The sequence below is a fragment of the Giraffa tippelskirchi genome, chromosome 7, assembly GCF_054371585.1.
Source record: "Giraffa tippelskirchi isolate mGirTip1 chromosome 7, T2T-mGirTip1v1.2.pri, whole genome shotgun sequence".
NCBI classification, from domain to species: domain Eukaryota; kingdom Metazoa; phylum Chordata; class Mammalia; order Artiodactyla; family Giraffidae; genus Giraffa; species Giraffa tippelskirchi.
In genome coordinates, this window is record NC_137281.1 from 65921636 (window position 1) to 65941988 (window position 20353).

At 55.5% G+C, this 20353-nt stretch overlaps 1 protein-coding gene and 1 long non-coding RNA gene across 3 annotated transcripts in view; one reads left to right on the plus strand and one right to left on the minus strand.

Annotated features, from left to right (window-relative positions):
* Nucleotides 1-14531, plus strand: part of LOC145514119 (uncharacterized) — a 53273-nt gene extending 38742 nt beyond the window's left edge. The window contains exons 7-8 of the long non-coding RNA XR_014059838.1: nucleotides 7198-7309; nucleotides 11500-14531. This is a non-coding gene — a long non-coding RNA (uncharacterized LOC145514119). The remainder of the gene's footprint in view (nucleotides 1-7197; nucleotides 7310-11499) is intronic.
* Nucleotides 9344-11142, minus strand: LOC145514111 (uncharacterized). Of its 2 annotated transcripts, none has more exons than XM_081511204.1 (3): nucleotides 10965-11142; nucleotides 10253-10565; nucleotides 9344-10002 (listed from the first exon to the last, which is right to left on the minus strand). In XM_081511204.1, the coding sequence occupies exons 1-3, from the start codon at nucleotides 11097-11099 to the stop codon at nucleotides 9374-9376; spliced, it is 1077 nt and encodes a 358-aa protein (XP_081367330.1). In that variant the 5' UTR covers nucleotides 11100-11142; the 3' UTR covers nucleotides 9344-9373. The 2 variants fall into 2 exon arrangements, with proteins under 2 accessions (XP_081367330.1, XP_081367331.1); XM_081511205.1 differs by having other exon boundaries at nucleotides 9344-9945; nucleotides 10965-11128.
* Nucleotides 14532-20353: the final 5822 nt, after the last annotated feature.

Here is a 20353-nt window from a genome sequence, read left to right on the forward strand (position 1 = left end):
CAGAACCCCCAGGTCCGGCCATTTGAGCTCAGGGAGGCCAGTGGTGTGGCTTGTCCCTGTGGCAGGGGCCGAGGCACGCAGCCCACCCTGATTCCTGCGGGGGCCTGACTTGGGAAGTGCCATCTGGTAGCTTTGAGACTCACCAAACCAAATTGCACTGGAGAGAGGAAGGACACCTTCCTTCATCCACCCCCCACCCCCGCCGGATTCCCACATACCCTGACCCCTTTCTCTGGATTTCGGAGCCATTTCCAGAGTCCCGCTCATATGACCTCATTCGAAGTGCACTGTGGACGAGCTGCCATGTGCAGCTGCTACCACAGCAGCCAAGGGCTTTAGCTCCCGAGTACCTCCCTTCCTTTGGAACTTGGGGGCCCTCTACTCCCCACTTGCACACCACAGACCTTTGCTGAGGATTGTGGGGACCCTCACTCAGTTTGCAGCACGTTGTAGCCATCCCTGTCCTCTCAATACCTCCCTTGCAACTCAGCTTGTGAGCTCCTTTGGAGCAGCGTGGCCCACCTGGCTGCAACGGAAGAGACACAGCTGACAGGGAAACAACAGCTTAGATCTGACAGCCGGAAAGCTCTGTCAAAAGGGACCTCCCTCTTCACACCGTAGAGGCTGTAGGAGCCGCCAGGGTTTGGGAACCAGTGCTGGGGCCAAAATGACTCCACAGCTGTTTTCCTTCCTGGGGAGGGTTCTGGCTCCAGTGGGAATGGCTCAAGTCTCCTAAGGTTCTGAAAGCCCACTGTGTGCAGATTCACGGTACACAGAGAGGAGAAGGTGGAGTCCTGCCCTGGAGGTGGGCACAGCTCACGGATGAGCCAGGCAGGCAGGCAGGCAGGCAGGGCATGAGAACACCTGAGCTGCCTTCATGAGTGAATGGTGTGGGGGCAGAGGAAGAGAAGCCGGTCTGCTCCCTCATGTGGTGCCCAGGGCAGGTTGTCCCCAGAGGAAACCCTTACGACGGTGAGGACTATCACTGCTGTTTCCCAAGGGGTTCCGTCGGTGCGTGTCTTCCCCGGAGCGGTCAGGCCGTCTCTAAAGTACACTGGCCATGGGCATTGCCTCTCCTTGGAACTTCCCATGTGTTTCTCTTTTTTATGGAACAGTGATTTTTTAGAGGGGTTCTGGGCCACAAGGTTGTTGGGTCATTTTCTAGCCTTCTGTCGTGAAGAACGCTTTCCTGGGCGTTGGGGTGGTTTGTTGTTCCAGCTCCCTTTCTTGGCTTCTTTTGGGAGCTGGTGCAACAAGAGGAGCTCAGCCTCTGCCTTCTGGCTGAGATGTCACCCTTCAAACAGCAATGCCTGCCTGGAGATAATGATGGCATTTGCCAAAAGGGCTTCGTTTGGCACATGATATCTTGAAAGGACGTACACCGTCCTTTCAGCTATCAAAGGCTAGTTCAAATGACATACAAATGAGAACTCTCCAATGGAGTCTTACAGTAGGTGGAGAGTCCGAAAAAAACTCCTTCAGTCATTTCACTGAGAGTCATTGATTGGGGACACCAAGAATATAGGAAGGAATGCAGAAAGAAAAGATGAAATTGTGTTCAGGATCGGGGGGAGGGATGAACAGGGCGTGCTTGCCTTGAATCCAGGCTTTGTTGGGGGGTGGGGCATAAAGATCGAACGGGTCTGAAACTACAAAGTGGGATGGTAACACAGTATCACCAGAGTTACACAACAGTGTTCCCAAATTGCAACAATGATGAAAAAGTTTACTAATCCCAACTTAACCAAGAGAAATACAGGAAACCATACACAAAATAAAACATCACCAGAAAGGTGGAAACAAACCAAATGCAAAGCAGTTCAGGGGAAAGGAACTCCATGTCCCCTGGGGGCAGACCGAGTTGCCGGCGTCCACGGTGAGCAGACAGGGATGGAGGCTGCAGAGCCGACCGCTCCCCTGGACGTGGTGTTTCCGGCAAGGGCTCTGGGTCTCTGCCCAGAGCGGGGGCTCGTTCTTCCTGCAGGGGCGAGTGAGTCATCGTCGGCGTCTGGGTGTTGCGCGGGAGCCAGGGCAGGCTCTCCCTGCCGAGGCGGTGACTCCTCCTCTGCCTCGGGTTCTCCTGCCAAAGCCCGAGCAGGTACAGGTGCACGTGGAGGTGGAGGTTCTGGCTGAGGGGGTGGGACGTCAGTGCCTGGGGCTGGGGGCCCTGCAGGCACGGAGATCCGATCTGCCCGGTGTGCTGGCCAGTACCCAGCTGGCCTGGTGTCTCTGCGAGGGCAAGTCTCGGTTCTCCATCTGGCCTCGGTGGATCCCTGGGTCCTGCACCTGGAGCCACCACCTCTGTAGGGACAGGTCTGGGAAGTAGAGCCTGGTTCCAGTTGGAGGCCAGTGCTAGAGCTGGGGGAGAAGCAAAGTTTGCCCACAGGCCAGCCTTGGCATGTGCGTATCCCGGGACAGAAAGCTTCCAAGAGATTCCCAAAGAATACCCAGGGTCGGATGTCTTTTGGGACTGAAGTGTGCAAGATGGGGGTGGGGGTGTGAGGCCAGCGCTTGCTGCAGGCCCAGCAGCATCTTTCGGGGACTCGTCCGTGTGTAGCTCAGCACCCCCTCCCCACACACTCCCGTGCACCAGCCCCAGCGTCCTCACCTCTGTGCTCTGGCGTGCTGGGCTCCAGGTCCTCCTGCTGCCTCAGAGGCCGGGGTTCTCGGGACTCTGGGTCGGAGCCGGGTGTGCTGAGCTCCGTGGCAGCCTCAGACTGGGCCGCCGGGTGTATCCTGGGCGGTGTCTCGGCAGCAGGCCTTCCCCGCCTCCGCTTCGCCCCCGGTGGGGCTGATGCCTCCGTGGGCACGCTCACCTGGAGCCTGCACTGGGCCTCACGGGCGGGGGGGTGGTGCTCCGACCCCTCCCTCCGGGAGGTGGACGGGGTGTCCCCGTCCTCGGCCTCATCACGTGGGAAGCTCTGCAACGACAGTGACCGTCAGCCAGCCGTGCTGGGAGTTTTCCGAGCTGGGCCTGGCCAGTGGAGCCGCTGCTTCTGCCTGCTCGAACTTCTCTTCCCAGAAGGGTCAGAGACGTGTGTCTGCTCAGATCCCCACCCGGGAGGAAAGAGACCCACCTGAGGGTGTGAGGTCAGCCTGGGCGGCCGGCGCTGCCCGCACTCTCCCCATCCCACCCAGCCTGCTCTCCCCTGGGGTGTGGACACAACTTGTCCGCAGGCTTCTGACCCCACATCCGCCTGGGCTTCCTTGAGGGAGACACACCCCGAGAAACCCGCATCCACACACACAGGCAAAGGACCCGGTGTTTCCGGGTGGCATGGGAGAGGTGGCCTGGCCCCGCCTGGGGCTCCCCGTGTTACCTTTCTGTTTCTCCGGGCAAAGGGCCAGAGGCCTCTCGGGGGTGCCCTGAGCCAACGTCGACAGGGTGCCCACGCACACTGCCTGTGAGCTCTCCTGAGGCCCCGGCCTCTGGGCAGGGGCAAACAGCAGAACATCCTGGCAGCAAGTGATCTGGCTGGGGGCTCCTCTCCGCTCTGGAGGCCTGGATACCCGGGTTGCGGGTTCTGTTGGGTTCTGTTGCCGGCAGGTGACATCATTTCCTGGGGTTCGTGCTGAGGTCCCTTCCCCAAAACTTCGCAAGGGAATCTCTGGGTTTCTGACTGCTCGACCACCCCCCTTAGGCCATGTGCAGGCACAGTGACAGCCACACAGCCCAGCCCACAGCCCTGGGGAGGCCTGGGTGCAGCCAGGGCCTGAGCTCCGAGGACCCCGCTGCTCTCAGACCAGGCTCCTTCTTCTCATAAGTGGTGTGGCCCTGGACAAGCATATGCCCCTCAGGGTTTCCCCGGTCTCTCCATCTGCAGAGTGGGGGTCATTCTCCCATCTGTTTCCTAGGTCTGTCGGCCTACGAGCAGCTCCATGCCTTTCCACCTGGGGCTGATATCACGTGGAGCTTGTGCGCTGAGACTTCAGAAAGAAAGACTCCATCCAGGGCTGACACAGCACAGAATGGGGCAGAACGAGGCCTGGATGCGCCGTGGTACCCAGGAAAAGGCACTCCCCCTCCTGACTGTTTGGAGACCCCGCATGCAAGTTGGAGGACCGAAAGGAAGTCTCGAAGGTCTCCCTCTCTGATAGAAAAGAGTAGCCAACTTTCTGGTCCTCTGTTTCCATTGAGATTCTGTTCAAGTGTCCCAGCTCGGCTTCTGCGGGTGGCTGAGCTTCTAATGGTTCCCTGCGTTCTTGTCTTTTCCTCTCCAAACCTTCCGTCCGTTTCCCCCTTCTGGGGTGGATGGGCGCTGTCATTGCTTCTACCTTCGAGACAGATTGATGAAAAGTCTGGACCATCGACTCCTTTCCTCTCTTTGGTTCCGTGTCTCTCTCTGGCTGTGTCCCTCTCTTTTCCTTTCTCGATTCAGTCTGTGTCTTCCTCTTTCTCTCTCGTGTGTGGATGGATGGATGCTAGGAATGCACATGTATATGATTAGATGAGGGTTATGTTTTAGGGATAGGTTAGAGGGAGAGAAAGGCTTTAGGTCGGAGTTGGTCATGGGGGAAGGGTCAAGGGTGGTGGTGGTGTTTCTTGGAATCTGAGTGCTGTGCATTCTTCGTCTCTTTCCATATGAACCCCTTCTCAGATACACCACTTGCAAGGAGTCTCTCATGTTCCGTTTCCTATCTTTTGCATTTGTGAATGCTTAGCTTCTCTGTTGTGAAGAGGTTCCATTGGATGGAAACCCATTGGTGTACTTGGTTTCCCTCTTTCCCTTACTTGAAGAGACCCATTTCTACCTCCGCCCAGCAAATGGCAAGGAGACTCTGATGTTAAGGAGCCTTTGACCTACGCTTCTTTCTAGCTATCTCATGACATCAGTCTTTAGGGTGAGGTTTTTCCCCGATATTGAGGTGGTGTGAGATCAAAACCAATAGCGTTCTTCAGATGTAGCTGTCTGGTTTTCCCATGGACATTGATTGAAGAGGCTTTCTTGTTCCCATTTGGATATTCTCCCCTTCTGTGTCAGAGATGAGTTGACCTTGGATGCCGGGGTTTGTTTCTGGACCCTCAACTTTATTCCATCGATCTGGATCTGTGTGTGTTGTTGTATTCCCAATAGCGTACTGTCCTGCTGCTGCCGCTGCGGCTAAGTCACTTCAGTCGTGTCTGACTCTGCGCGACCCCATGGCCTGCAGCCTACCAGGCTCCTCCGTCCAGGGCATTTTCCAGGCAAGAGTACTGGAGTGGGTCGCCATCGCCTTCTCCGATACTCTCCTGAGGATCCTAGTTTGGTCGTCTAATTTCCTTTCACACAACCTTGGACGTCCGTATCGGGGCTTTTTCGTCGGATTGTATTGACAATTTAGGCTCTTTTCTGTTTCCGTAACCCCTTTTGCAATTCTTTGTTCGGTGCGAACATGCATTGGCATTTTGGGAGGAATAGCATCGAAGCTGTGGATTGCCTTGTGGGGCTGTGACATCATTTCCCCAATAGGAATTCTTTCAAGCCCTGAGCACAGCTTCTCTTTCCAGTGATTGGTGTGGGCTTGATCTTCTTTCTTCCATCTCTCGCCGTTTTGTGAGAACAGGTCCTTCCTTCCCTTCTGGGTTAGATGGACTCGTGGGTATCACTTCAGTGAATGGCATTGTCAGTGGGGGTGATAATTCCCTTCTCATTGGAAGACTTTGCTGTGAGTATTAGAAGTGCAAGTGATTTCTCTTCCCCTTCCTCCCTGTCCATCTCTCAGAGCCACCGGGAAACAGAGGCCTCATCCAGGGTCACACAGGCCTGAGGGAGTGCAACTAGACTGTTGTTTCTTCAGGCCCTCAGTGCTGGACATCATCCGGGATACTCTGTGTGTGTCTTCCTCAGTCTGGCGTCCCTTCAGACCTTTCCCTAGTTTTCACAGGCTTGTTGTGTTGGTGTTCTTTGTCTGTTTGGAGACACGTCCTTGAGAAGCTTTGTGTTTCCACTCATTCGTCTCGCGATGTATGACCTGTCTTTTGCTTTTGTAATGAGGTCTTTCCCACGGTAGATGTCTTTGATTTTGCAAAGTCCACTGTATTCTCTGGGTTGTTTTGTGGACTGCCTTTTAGTTTTGTGTGTGAAGACTCAAAGCACGTGTCCGGTTTCTGCTCATTGTTCTTCTAGATTTGTGACAAGTTTTCATGGAAACTTTGTCTAGGGATAACTGGAAGTGAACTCGGTGTAAGGTGTCAAGTCTCCATCTCCATTCATGTCATGCCCTGCAGTTTCCAATTCCCTGTTCCTGAGTGGTTTTGGAGACCTTGTGGGAAGTTTGGTTGCATCGGAGTTTGCATTTCCACCTTGAGTAGATTCACACTGTTCTGCCCTCAGGGACACTGTCAAGGGGGAGTGAGGAGCAGCCTGCACTTGCAGCAGTGACCACACGGTGGGGCGAGTGCTGCTGTCCCCTCTGGGAGCCCCAGGCCACAGGCATCCCAGTGAGGAGCCAGCTCTGTGCTCAGCTGAAAGGAGTTATTCTCTCAGGAGCCTCTGAGCCCTTGCCTTTGGATCACCCAGGGTGGGCATTTACTGTGACAGAAAAAAATTGCCCTGAATTCCATGGACGGAAGAGCCTGGCTGTGTAGAGTTCGTGAGTTGCCGTGAATCAGACACAACTAAGGACACAAAAACTCAATAGACTAAAACAATTTTTGGGGGTTGGGGGAGTGAAAGGGGGTGATGTGGGGTTTTTTGTCTTATATAATAGCCAAGGGAAATGTAGTTTAAACCTAAGTTCACATAGATGGGAAAGGTATAGCTCTCCGTCACCCTATTAAAAAAAAACAAAAAAAAACGACTTAACTTTTCTGAAAGTTTATTTAGTAGCTTCCTTGAGCAGTTCATTGTGAAGCATTTTTTTTTTTTTCTGTGACATTGGCCTCATTAAAAAGTACGGTTTGCGTTTACTGGATAATTTTGTTCATTGGTTTGTTAGGGAATCTTGGTAATATTTGAGTTTCCTGGGGAGCATGGTCACATGACCTGGCCCTGGCCAATCGGTGCGTTCCACCTCCCTGGCCACTGTGATTGGCTCCGGACTGGGGCAGTGCCCAATCGGGGCCCAGGGCCGGGCCTCACGTTGGAAGCCAGGGGAAGACGAGCTCTCGTCCTGCTGGGGTAGGGGAAGGGGTGGGGCCGGGGGAGGTCAGGCTCCAGCAGTGGGAGGGGCTTGAGGTCCGCCTGCGGCAGTTGGTGACCTTCCTGCTCCCCTCAGGGCAGAGCCGCCGGCCTGAGAATGAGGGCGCTGCTGAGCCCAGGGGCTGGGATGGCCCGTTGCTGCTGTGGTCCCAGAGCTCCACCCGAGACCTGAGGGAGGCCGTCTGCCCGTGAGTCCTCTCCCGCTTGTCTGTCAGCTTGTTTGAAGCATGCTGGGTTTTCTGCCCAGCTGGCTAAGGGGAGTCCCTGGAAATGCAAGGGTGTGGGTTTTGGCAGACTTCAGGGAAGACATGCCAGATGAGCCTGGGAGACTCCAGCTTAATCTGGATTCAGGAGATATCTCTTCGGGCCAGCTAGTAATTGTAGGATAAGCCTAATGAGTCTTCACAGGATGAAGAGAGTAACGTGCCAAGGTAGCAATCGATGTCCTCCTTCGAGAGGATGAAGCTGGTGCTCAGAGAAGGGGGGAACTTGGCCACAGCAAGGAGGTGTGCACCCAGACAGAACCCCCAGGTCCGGCCATTTGAGCTCAGGGAGGCCACTGGTGTGGCTTGTCCCTGTGGCAGGGGCCGAGGCACGCAGCCCACCCTGATTCCTGCGGGGGCCTGACTTGGGAAGTGCCATCTGGTAGCTTTGAGACTCACCAAACCAAATTGCACTGGAGAGAGGAAGGACACCTTCCTTCATCCACCCCCCACCCCCGCCGGATTCCCACATACCCTGACCCCTTTCTCTGGATTTCGGAGCCATTTCCAGAGTCCCGCTCATATGACCTCATTCGAAGTGCACTGTGGACGAGCTGCCATGTGCAGCTGCTACCACAGCAGCCAAGGGCTTTAGCTCCCGAGTACCTCCCTTCCTTTGGAACTTGGGGGCCCTCTACTCCCCACTTGCACACCACAGACCTTTGCTGAGGATTGTGGGGACCCTCACTCAGTTTGCAGCACGTTGTAGCCATCCCTGTCCTCTCAATACCTCCCTTGCAACTCAGCTTGTGAGCTCCTTTGGAGCAGCGTGGCCCACCTGGCTGCAACGGAAGAGACACAGCTGACAGGGAAACAACAGCTTAGATCTGACAGCCGGAAAGCTCTGTCAAAAGGGACCTCCCTCTTCACACCGTAGAGGCTGTAGGAGCCGCCAGGGTTTGGGAACCAGTGCTGGGGCCAAAATGACTCCACAGCTGTTTTCCTTCCTGGGGAGGGTTCTGGCTCCAGTGGGAATGGCTCAAGTCTCCTAAGGTTCTGAAAGCCCACTGTGTGCAGATTCACGGTACACAGAGAGGAGAAGGTGGAGTCCTGCCCTGGAGGTGGGCACAGCTCACGGATGAGCCAGGCAGGCAGGCAGGCAGGCAGGCAGGGCATGAGAACACCTGAGCTGCCTTCATGAGTGAATGGTGTGGGGGCAGAGGAAGAGAAGCCGGTCTGCTCCCTCATGTGGTGCCCAGGGCAGGTTGTCCCCAGAGGCAACCCTTACGACGGTGAGGACTATCACTGCTGTTTCCCAAGGGGTTCCGTCGGTGCGTGTCTTCCCCGGAGCGGTCAGGCCGTCTCTAAAGTACACTGGCCATGGGCATTGCCTCTCCTTGGAACTTCCCATGTGTTTCTCTTTTTTATGGAACAGTGATTTTTTAGAGGGGTTCTGGGCCACAAGGTTGTTGGGTCATTTTCTAGCCTTCTGTCGTGAAGAACGCTTTCCTGGGTGTTGGGGTGGTTTGTTGCTCCAGCTCCCTTTCTTGGCTTCTTTTGGGAGCTGGTGCAACAAGAGGAGCTCAGCCTCTGCCTTCTGGCTGAGATGTCACCCTTCAAACAGCAATGCCTGCCTGGAGATAATGATGGCATTTGCCAAAAGGGCTTCGTTTGGCACATGATATCTTGAAAGGACGTACACCGTCCTTTCAGCTATCAAAGGCTAGTTCAAATGACATACAAATGAGAACTCTCCAATGGAGTCTTACAGTAGGTGGAGAGTCCGAAAAAAACTCCTTCAGTCATTTCACTGAGAGTCATTGATTGGGGACACCAAGAATATAGGAAGGAATGCAGAAAGAAAAGATGAAATTGTGTTCAGGATCGGGGGGAGGGATGAACAGGGCGTGCTTGCCTTGAATCCAGGCTTTGTTGGGGGGTGGGGCATAAAGATCGAACGGGTCTGAAACTACAAATTGGGATGGTAACACAGTATCACCAGAGTTACACAACAGTGTTCCCAAATTGCAACAATGATGAAAAAGTTTACTAATCCCAACTTAACCAAGAGAAATACAGGAAACCATACACAAAATAAAACATCACCAGAAAGGTGGAAACAAACCAAATGCAAAGCAGTTCAGGGGAAAGGAACTCCATGTCCCCTGGGGGCAGACCGAGTTGCCGGCGTCCACGGTGAGCAGACAGGGATGGAGGCTGCAGAGCCGACCGCTCCCCTGGACGTGGTGTTTCCGGCAAGGGCTCTGGGTCTCTGCCCAGAGCGGGGGCTCGTTCTTCCTGCAGGGGCGAGTGAGTCATCGTCGGCGTCTGGGTGTTGCGCGGGAGCCAGGGCAGGCTCTCCCTGCCGAGGCGGTGACTCCTCCTCTGCCTCGGGTTCTCCTGCCAAAGCCCGAGCAGGTACAGGTGCACGTGGAGGTGGAGGTTCTGGCTGAGGGGGTGGGACATCAGTGCCTGGGGCTGGGGGCCCTGCAGGCACGGAGATCCGATCTGCCCGGTGTGCTGGCCAGTACCCAGCTGGCCTGGTGTCTCTGCGAGGGCAAGTCTCGGTTCTCCATCTGGCCTCGGTGGATCCCTGGGTCCTGCACCTGGAGCCACCACCTCTGTAGGGACAGGTCTGGGAAGTAGAGCCTGGTTCCAGTTGGAGGCCAGTGCTAGAGCTGGGGGAGAAGCAAAGTTTGCCCACAGGCCAGCCTTGGCATGTGCGTATCCCGGGACAGAAAGCTTCCAAGAGATTCCCAAAGAGTACCCAGGGTCGGATGTCTTTTGGGACTGAAGTGTGCAAGATGGGGGTGGGGGTGTGAGGCCAGCGCTTGCTGCAGGCCCAGCAGCATCTTTCGGGGACTCGTCCGTGTGTAGCTCAGCACCCCCTCCCCACACACTCCCGTGCACCAGCCCCAGCGTCCTCACCTCTGTGCTCTGGCGTGCTGGGCTCCAGGTCCTCCTGCTGCCTCAGAGGCCGGGGTTCTCGGGACTCTGGGTCGGAGCCGGGTGTGCTGAGCTCCGTGGCAGCCTCAGACTGGGCCGCCGGGTGTATCCTGGGCGGTGTCTCGGCAGCAGGCCTTCCCCGCCTCCGCTTCGCCCCCGGTGGGGCTGATGCCTCCGTGGGCACGCTCACCTGGAGCCTGCACTGGGCCTCACGGGCGGGGGGGTGGTGCTCCGACCCCTCCCTCCGGGAGGTGGACGGGGTGTCCCCGTCCTCGGCCTCATCACGTGGGAAGCTCTGCAACGACAGTGACCGTCAGCCAGCCGTGCTGGGAGTTTTCCGAGCTGGGCCTGGCCAGTGGAGCCGCTGCTTCTGCCTGCTCGAACTTCTCTTCCCAGAAGGGTCAGAGACGTGTGTCTGCTCAGATCCCCACCCGGGAGGAAAGAGACCCACCTGAGGGTGTGAGGTCAGCCTGGGCGGCCGGCGCTGCCCGCACTCTCCCCATCCCACCCAGCCTGCTCTCCCCTGGGGTGTGGACACAACTTGTCCGCAGGCTTCTGACCCCACATCCGCCTGGGCTTCCTTGAGGGAGACACACCCCGAGAAACCCGCATCCACACACACAGGCAAAGGACCCGGTGTTTCCGGGTGGCATGGGAGAGGTGGCCTGGCCCCGCCTGGGGCTCCCCGTGTTACCTTTCTGTTTCTCCGGGCAAAGGGCCAGAGGCCTCTCGGGGGTGCCCTGAGCCAACGTCGACAGGGTGCCCACGCACACTGCCTGTGAGCTCTCCTGAGGCCCCGGCCTCTGGGCAGGGGCAAACAGCAGAACATCCTGGCAGCAAGTGATCTGGCTGGGGGCTCCTCTCCGCTCTGGAGGCCTGGATACCCGGGTTGTGGGTTCTGTTGGGATCTGTTGCCGGCAGGTGACATCATTTCCTGGGGTTCGTGCTGAGGTCCCTTCCCCAAAACTTCGCAAGGGAATCTCTGGGTTTCTGACTGCTCGACCACCCCCCTTAGGCCATGTGCAGGCACAGTGACAGCCACACAGCCCAGCCCACAGCCCTGGGGAGGCCTGGGTGCAGCCAGGGCCTGAGCTCCGAGGACCCCGCTGCTCTCAGACCAGGCTCCTTCTTCTCATAAGTGGTGTGGCCCTGGACAAGCATATGCCCCTCAGGGTTTCCCCGGTCTCTCCATCTGCAGAGTGGGGGTCATTCTCCCATCTGTTTCCTAGGTCTGTCGACCTACGAGCAGCTCCATGCCTTTCCACCTGGGGCCGATATCACGTGGAGCTTGTGCGCTGAGACTTCAGAAAGAAAGACTCCATCCAGGGCTGACACAGCACAGAATGGGGCAGAACGAGGCCTGGATGCGCCGTGGTACCCAGGAAAAGGCACTCCCCCTCCTGACTGTTTGGAGACCCCGCATGCAAGTTGGAGGACTGAAAGGAAGACTCGAAGGTCTCCCTCTCTGATACAAAAGAGTAGCCAACTTTCTGGTCCTCTGTTTCCATTGAGATTCTGTTCAAGTGTCCCAGCTCGGCTTCTGCGGGTGGCTGAGCTTCTAATGGCTCCCTGTGTTCTTGTCTTTTCCTCTCCAAACCTTCCGTCCTTTTCCCCCTTCTGGGGTGGATGGGCGCTGTCATTGCTTGTACCTTCGAGACAGATTGATGAAAAGTCTGGACCATCGACTCCTTTCCTCTCTTTGGTTCCGTGTCTCTCTCTGGCTGTGTCCCTCTCTTTTCCTTTTTCGATTCAGTCTGTGTCTTCCTCTTTCTCTCTCGTGTGTGGATGGATGGATGCTAGGAATGCACATGTATATGATTAGATGAGGGTTATGTTTTAGGGATAGGTTAGAGGGAGAGAAAGGCTTTAGGTCGGAGTTGGTCATGGGGGAAGGGTCAAGGGTGGTGGTGGTGTTTCTTGGAATCTGAGTGCTGTGCATTCTTCGTCTCTTTCCATATGAACCCCTTCTCAGATACACCACTTGCAAGGAGTCTCTCATGTTCCGTTTCCTATCTTTTGCATTTGTGAATGCTTAGCTTCTCTGTTGTGAAGAGGTTCCATTGGATGGAAACCCATTGGTGTACTTGGTTTCCCTCTTTCCCTTACTTGAAGAGACCCATTTCTACCTCCGCCCAGCAAATGGCAAGGAGACTCTGATGTTAAGGAGCCTTTGACCTACGCTTCTTTCTAGCTATCTCATGACATCAGTCTTTAGGGTGAGGTTTTTCCCCGATATTGAGGTGGTGTGAGATCAAAACCAATAGCGTTCTTCAGATGTAGCTGTCTGGTTTTCCCATGGACATTGATTGAAGAGGCTTTCTTGTTCCCATTTGGATATTCTCCCCTTCTGTGTCAGAGATGAGTTGACCTTGGATGCCGGGGTTTGTTTCTGGACCCTCAACTTTATTCCATCGATCTGGATCTGTGTGTGTTGTTGTATTCCCAATAGCATACTGTCCTGCTGCTGCCGCTGCGGCTAAGTCACTTCAGTCGTGTCTGACTCTGCGCGACCCCATGGCCTGCAGCCTACCAGGCTCCTCCGTCCAGGGCATTTTCCAGGCAAGAGTACTGGAGTGGGTCGCCATCGCCTTCTCCGATACTCTCCTGAGGATCCTAGTTTGGTCGTCTAATTTCCTTTCACACAACCTTGGACGTCCGTATCGGGGCTTTTTCGTCGGATTGTATTGACAATTTAGGCTCTTTTCTGTTTCCGTAACCCCTTTTGCAATTCTTTGTTCGGTGCGAACATGCATTGGCATTTTGGGAGGAATAGCATCGAAGCTGTGGATTGCCTTGTGGGGCTGTGACATCATTTTCCCAATAGGAATTCTTTCAAGCCCTGAGCACAGCTTCTCTTTCCAGTGATTGGTGTGGGCTTGATCTTCTTTCTTCCATCTCTCGCCGTTTTGTGAGAACAGGTCCTTCCTTCCCTTCTGGGTTAGATGGACTCGTGGGTATCACTTCAGTGAATGGCATTGTCAGTGGGGGTGATAATTCCCTTCTCATTGGAAGACTTTGCTGTGAGTATTAGAAGTGCAAGTGATTTCTCTTCCCCTTCCTCCCTGTCCATCTCTCAGAGCCACCGGGAAACAGAGGCCTCATCCAGGGTCACACAGGCCTGAGGGAGTGCAACTAGACTGTTGTTTCTTCAGGCCCTCAGTGCTGGACATCATCCGGGATACTCTGTGTGTGTCTTCCTCAGTCTGGCGTCCCTTCAGACCTTTCCCTAGTTTTCACAGGCTTGTTGTGTTGGTGTTCTTTGTCTGTTTGGAGACACGTCCTTGAGAAGCTTTGTGTTTCCACTCATTCGTCTCGCGATGTATGACCTGTCTTTTGCTTTTGTAATGAGGTCTTTCCCACGGTAGATACCTTTGATTTTGCAAAGTCCAGTGTATTCTCTGGGTTGTTTTGTGGACTGCCTTTTAGTTTTGTGTGTGAAGACTCAAAGCACGTGTCCGGTTTCTGCTCATTGTTCTTCTAGATTTGTGACAAGTTTTCATGGAAACTTTGTCTAGGGATAACTGGAAGTGAACTCGGTGTAAGGTGTCAAGTCTCCATCTCCATTCATGTCATGCCCTGCAGTTTCCAATTCCCTGTTCCTGAGTGGTTTTGGAGACCTTGTGGGAAGTTTGGTAGCATCGGAGTTTGCATTTCCACCTTGAGTAGATTCACACTGTTCTGCCCTCAGGGACACTGTCAAGGGGGAGTGAGGAGCAGCCTGCACTTGCAGCAGTGACCACACGGTGGGGCGAGTGCTGCTGTTCCCTCTGGGAGCCCCAGGCCACAGGCATCCCAGTGAGGAGCCAGCTCTGTGCTCAGCTGAAAGGAGTTATTCTCTCAGGAGCCTCTGAGCCCTTGCCTTTGGATCACCCAGGGTGGGCATTTACTGTGACAGAAAAAAATTGCCCTGAATTCCATGGACGGAAGAGCCTGGCTGTGTAGAGTTCGTGAGTTGCCGTGAATCAGACACAACTGAGGACACAAAAACTCAATAGACTAAAACACTTTTTGGGGGTGGGGGGAGTGAAAGGGGGTGATGTGGGGTTTTTTGTCTTATATAATAGCCAAGGGAAATCTAGTTTAAACCTAAATTCACATAGATGAGAAAGGTATAGCTCTCCGTCACCCTATTAAAAAAAAAAAAAACAACGACTTAACTTTTCTGAAAGTTTATTTAGTAGCTTCCTTGAGCAGTTCATTGTGAAGCATTTTTTTTTTTTTTCTGTGACATTGGCCTCATTAAAAAGTACGGTTTGCGTTTACTGGATAATTTTGTTCATTGGTTTGTTAGGGAATCTTGGTAATATTTGAGTTTCCTGGGGAGCATGGTCACATGACCTGGCCCTGGCCAATCGGTGCGTTCCACCTCCCTGGCCACTGTGATTGGCTCCGGACTGGGGCAGTGCCCAATCGGGGCCCAGGGCCGGGCCTCACGTTGGAAGCCAGGGGAAGACGAGCTCTCGTCCTGCTGGGGTAGGGGAAGGGGTGGGGCCGGGGGAGGTCAGGCTCCAGCAGTGGGAGGGGCTTGAGGTCCGCCTGCGGCAGTTGGTGACCTTCCTGCTCCCCTCAGGGCAGAGCCGCCGGCCTGAGAATGAGGGCGCTGCTGAGCCCAGGGGCTGGGATGGCCCGTTGCTGCTGTGGTCCCAGAGCTCCACCCGAGACCTGAGGGAGGCCGTCTGCCCGTGAGTCCTCTCCCGCTTGTCTGTCAGCTTGTTTGAAGCATGCTGGGTTTTCTGCCCAGCTGGCTAAGGGGAGTCCCTGGAAATGCAAGGGTGTGGGTTTTGGCAGACTTCAGGGAAGACATGCCAGATGAGCCTGGGAGACTCCAGCTTAATCTGGATTCAGGAGATATCTCTTCGGGCCAGCTAGTAATTGTAGGATAAGCCTAATGAGTCTTCACAGGATGAAGAGAGTAACGTGCCAAGGTAGCAATCGATGTCCTCCTTCGAGAGGATGAAGCTGGTGCTCAGAGAAGGGGGGAACTTGGCCACAGCAAGGAGGTGTGCACCCAGACAGAACCCCCAGATCCGGCCATTTGAGCTCAGGGAGGCCAGTGGTGTGGCTTGTCCCTGTGGCAGGGGCCGAGGCACGCAGCCCACCCTGATTCCTGCGGGGGCCTGACTTGGGAAGTGCCATCTGGTAGCTTTGAGACTCACCAAAGCAAATTGCACTGGAGAGAGGAAGGACACCTTCCTTCATCCACCCCCCACCCCCGCCGGATTCCCACATACCCTGACCCCTTTCTCTGGATTTCGGAGCCATTTCCAGAGTCCCGCTCATATGACCTCATTCGAAGTGCGCTGTGGACGAGCTGCCATGTGCAGCTGCTACCACAGCAGCCAAGGGCTTTAGCTCCCGAGTACCTCCCTTCCTTTGGAACTTGGGGGCCCTCTACTCCCCACTTGCACACCACAGACCTTTGCTGAGGATTGTGGGGACCCTCACTCAGTTTGCAGCACGTTGTAGCCATCCCTGTCCTCTCAATACCTCCCTTGCAACTCAGCTTGTGAGCTCCTTTGGAGCAGCGTGGCCCACCTGGCTGCAACGGAAGAGACACAGCTGACAGGGAAACAACAGCTTAGATCTGACAGCCGGAAAGCTCTGTCAAAAGGGACCTCCCTCTTCACACCGTAGAGGCTGTAGGAGCCGCCAGGGTTTGGGAACCAGTGCTGGGGCCAAAATGACTCCACAGCTGTTTTCCTTCCTGGGGAGGGTTCTGGCTCCAGTGGGAACGGCTCAAGTCTCCTAAGGTTCTGAAAGCCCACTGTGTGCAGATTCACGGTACACAGAGAGGAGAAGGTGGAGTCCTGCCCTGGAGGTGGGCACAGCTCACGGATGAGCCAGGCAGGCAGGCAGGCAGGCAGGGCATGAGAACACCTGAGCTGCCTTCATGAGTGAATGCTGTGGGGGCAGAGGAAGAGAAGCCGGTCTGCTCCCTCATGTGGTGCCCAGGGCAGGTTGTCCCCAGAGGAAACCCTTACGACGGTGAGGACTATCACTGCTGTTTCCCAAGGGGTTCCGTCGGTGCGTGTCTTCCCCGGAGCGGTCAGGCCGTCTCTAAAGTACACTGGCCATGGGCATTGCCTCTCCTTGGAACTTCCCATGTGTTTCTCTTTTTTATGGAACAGTGATTTTTTAGAGGGGTTCTGGGCCACAAGGTTGTTGGGTCATTTTCTAGCCTTCTGTCGTGAAGAACGCTTTCCTGGGCGTTGGGGTGGTTTGTTGTTCCAGCTCCCTTTCTTGGCTTCTTTTGGGAGCTGGTGCAACAAGAGGAGCTCAGCCTCTGCCTTCTGGCTGAGATATCACCCTTCAAACAGCAATGCCTGCCTGGAGATAATGATGGCATTTGCCAAAAGGGCTTCGTTTGGCACATGATATCTTGAAAGGACGTACACCGTCCTTTCAGCTATCAAAGGCTAGTTCAAATGACATACAAATGAGAACTCTCCAATGGAGTCTTACAGTAGGTGGAGAGTCCGAAAAAAACTCCTTCAGTCATTTCACTGAGAGTCATTGATTGGGGACACCAAGAATATAGGAAGGAATGCAGAAAGAAAAGATGAAATTGTGTTCAGGATCGGGGGGAGGGATGAACAGGGCGTGCTTGCCTTGAATCCAGGCTTTGTTGGGGGGTGGGGCATAAAGATCGAACGGGTCTGAAACTACAAAGTGGGATGGTAACACAGTATCACCAGAGTTACACAACAGTGTTCCCAAATTGCAACAATGATGAAAAAGTTTACTAATCCCAACTTAACCAAGAGAAATACAGGAAACCATACACAAAATAAAACATCACCAGAAAGGTGGAAACAAACCAAATGCAAAGCAGTTCAGGGGAAAGGAACTCCATGTCCCCTGGGGGCAGACCGAGTTGCCGGCGTCCACGGTGAGCAGACAGGGATGGAGGCTGCAGAGCCGACCGCTCCCCTGGACGTGGTGTTTCCGGCAAGGGCTCTGGGTCTCTGCCCAGAGCGGGGGCTCGTTCTTCCTGCAGGGGCGAGTGAGTCATCGTCGGCGTCTGGGTGTTGCGCGGGAGCCAGGGCAGGCTCTCCCTGCCGAGGCGGTGACTCCTCCTCTGCCTCGGGTTCTCCTGCCAAAGCCCGAGCAGGTACAGGTGCACGTGGAGGTGGAGGTTCTGGCTGAGGGGGTGGGACATCAGTGCCTGGGGCTGGGGGCCCTGCAGGCACGGAGATCCGATCTGCCCGGTGTGCTGGCCAGTACCCAGCTGGCCTGGTGTCTCTGTGAGGGCAAGTCTCGGTTCTCCATCTGGCCTCGGTGGATCCCTGGGTCCTGCACCTGGAGCCACCACCTCTGTAGGGACAGGTCTGGGAAGTAGAGCCTGGTTCCAGTTGGAGGCCAGTGCTAGAGCTGGGGGAGAAGCAAAGTTTGCCCACAGGCCAGCCTTGGCATGTGCGTATCCCGGGACAGAAAGCTTCCAAGAGATTCCCAAAGAATACCCAGGGTCGGATGTCTTTTGGGACTGAAGTGTGCAAGATGGGGGTGGGGGTGTGAGGCCAGCGCTTGCTGCAGGCCCAGCAGCATCTTTCGGGGACTCGTCCGTGTGTAGCTCAGCACCCCCTCCCCACACACTCCCGTGCACCAGCCCCAGCGTCCTCACCTCTGTGCTCTGGCGTGCTGGGCTCCAGGTCCTCCTGCTGCCTCAGAGGCCGGGGTTCTCGGGACTCTGGGTCGGAGCCGGGTGTGCTGAGCTCCGTGGCAGCCTCAGACTGGGCCGCCGGGTGTATCCTGGGCGGTGTCTCGGCAGCAGGCCTTCCCCGCCTCCGCTTCGCCCCCGGTGGGGCTGATGCCTCCGTGGGCACGCTCACCTGGAGCCTGCACTGGGCCTCACGGGCGGGGGGGGTGGTGCTCCGACCCCTCCCTCCGGGAGGTGGACGGGGTGTCCCCGTCCTCGGCCTCATCACGTGGGAAGCTCTGCAACGACAGTGACCGTCAGCCAGCCGTGCTGGGAGTTTTCCGAGCTGGGCCTGGCCAGTGGAGCCGCTGCTTCTGCCTGCTCGAACTTCTCTTCCCAGAAGGGTCAGAGACGTGTGTCTGCTCAGATCCCCACCCGGGAGGAAAGAGACCCACCTGAGGGTGTGAGGTCAGCCTGGGCGGCCGGCGCTGCCCGCACTCTCCCCATCCCACCCAGCCTGCTCTCCCCTGGGGTGTGGACACAACTTGTCTGCAGGCTTCTGACCCCACCTCCGCCTGGGCTTCCTTGAGGGAGACACACCCCGAGAAACCCGCATCCACACACACAGGCAAAGGACCCGGTGTTTCCGGGTGGCATGGGAGAGGTGGCCTGGCCCCGCCTGGGGCTCCCCGTGTTACCTTTCTGTTTCTCCGGGCAAAGGGCCAGAGGCCTCTCGGGGGTGCCCTGAGCCAACGTCGACAGGGTGCCCACGCTCACTGCCTGTGAGCTCTCCTGAGGCCCCGGCCTCTGGGCAGGGGCAAGCAGCAGAACATCCTGGCAGCAAGTGATCTGGCTGGGGGCTCCTCTCCGCTCTGGAGGCCTGGATACCCGGGTTGCGGGTTCTGTTGGGTTCTGTTGCCGGCAGGTGACATCATTTCCTGGGGTTCGTGCTGAGGTCCCTTCCCCAAAACTTCGCAAGGGAATCTCTGGGTTTCTGACTGCTCGACCACCCCCCTTAGGCCATGTGCAGGCACAGTGACAGCCACACAGCCCAGCCCACAGCCCTGGGGAGGCCTGGGTGCAGCCAGGGCCTGAGCTCCGAGGACCCCGCTGCTCTCAGACCAGGCTCCTTCTTCTCATAAGTGGTGTGGCCCTGGACAAGCATATGCCCCTCAGGGTTTCCCCGGTCTCTCCATCTGCAGAGTGGGGGTCATTCTCCCATCTGTTTCCTAGGTCTGTCGGCCTACGAGCAGCTCCATGCCTTTCCACCTGGGGCTGATATCACGTGGAGCTTGTGCGCTGAGACTTCAGAAAGAAAGACTCCATCCAGGGCTGACACAGCACAGAATGGGGCAGAACGAGGCCTGGATGCGCCGTGGTACCCAGGAAAAGGCACTCCCCCTCCTGACTGTTTGGAGACCCCGCATGCAAGTTGGAGGACCGAAAGGAAGACTCGAAGGTCTCCCTCTCTGATAGAAAAGAGTAGCCAACTTTCTGGTCCTCTGTTTCCATTGAGATTCTGTTCAAGTGTCCCAGCTCGGCTTCTGCGGGTGGCTGAGCTTCTAATGGCTCCCTGCGTTCTTGTCTTTTCCTCTCCAAACCTTCCGTCCGTTTCCCCCTTCTGGGGTGGATGGGCGCTGTCATTGCTTCTACCATCGAGACAGATTGATGAAAAGTCTGGACCATCGACTCCTTTCCTCTCTTTGGTTCCGTGTCTCTCTCTGGCTGTGTCCCTCTCTTTTCCTTTCTCGATTCAGTCTGTGTCTTCCTCTTTCTCTCTCGTGTGTGGATGGATGGATGCTAGGAATGCACATGTATATGATTAGATGTGGGTTATGTTTTAGGGATAGGTTAGAGGGAGAGAAAGGCTTTAGGTCGGAGTTGGTCATGGGGGAAGGGTCAAGGGTGGTGGTGGTGTTTCTTGGAATCTGAGTGCTGTGCATTCTTCGTCTCTTTCCATATGAACCCCTTCTCAGATACACCACTTGCAAGGAGTCTCTCATGTTCGGTTTCCTATCTTTTGCATTTGTGAATGCTTAGCTTCTCTGTTGTGAAGAGGTTCCATTGGATGGAAACCCATTGGTGTACTTGGTTTCCCTCTGTCCCTTACTTCAAGAGACCCATTTCTACCTCCGCCCAGCAAATGGCAAGGAGACTCTGATGATCAGGAGCCTTTGACCTACGCTTCTTTCTAGCTATCTCATGACATCAGTCTTTAGGGTGAGGTTTTTCCCCGATATTGAGGTGGTGTGAGATCAAAACCAATAGCGTTCTTCAGATGTAGCTGTCTGGTTTTCCCATGGACATTGATTGAAGAGGCTTTCTTGTTCCCATTTGGATATTCTCCCCTTCTGTGTCAGAGATGAGTTGACCTTGGATGCCGGGGTTTGTTTCTGGACCCTCAACTTTATTCCATCGATCTGGATCTGTGTGTGTTGTTGTATTCC

Excerpts from the sequence above, each read along its gene's own strand:
- LOC145514111 (XM_081511204.1), bottom strand. The coding sequence starts at position 11,099 with ATGTTCTGCTGTTTGCCCCTGCCCAGAGGCCGGGGCCTCAGGAGAGCT. Across the intron at positions 10,566-10,964 it reads TTGCCCGGAGAAACAGAAAG|AGCTTCCCACGTGATGAGGC; the intron begins GTAACACGGGGA and ends CTGTCGTTGCAG. Across the intron at positions 10,003-10,252 it reads CAGCACGCCAGAGCACAGAG|CTCTAGCACTGGCCTCCAAC; the intron begins GTGAGGACGCTG and ends CTTCTCCCCCAG.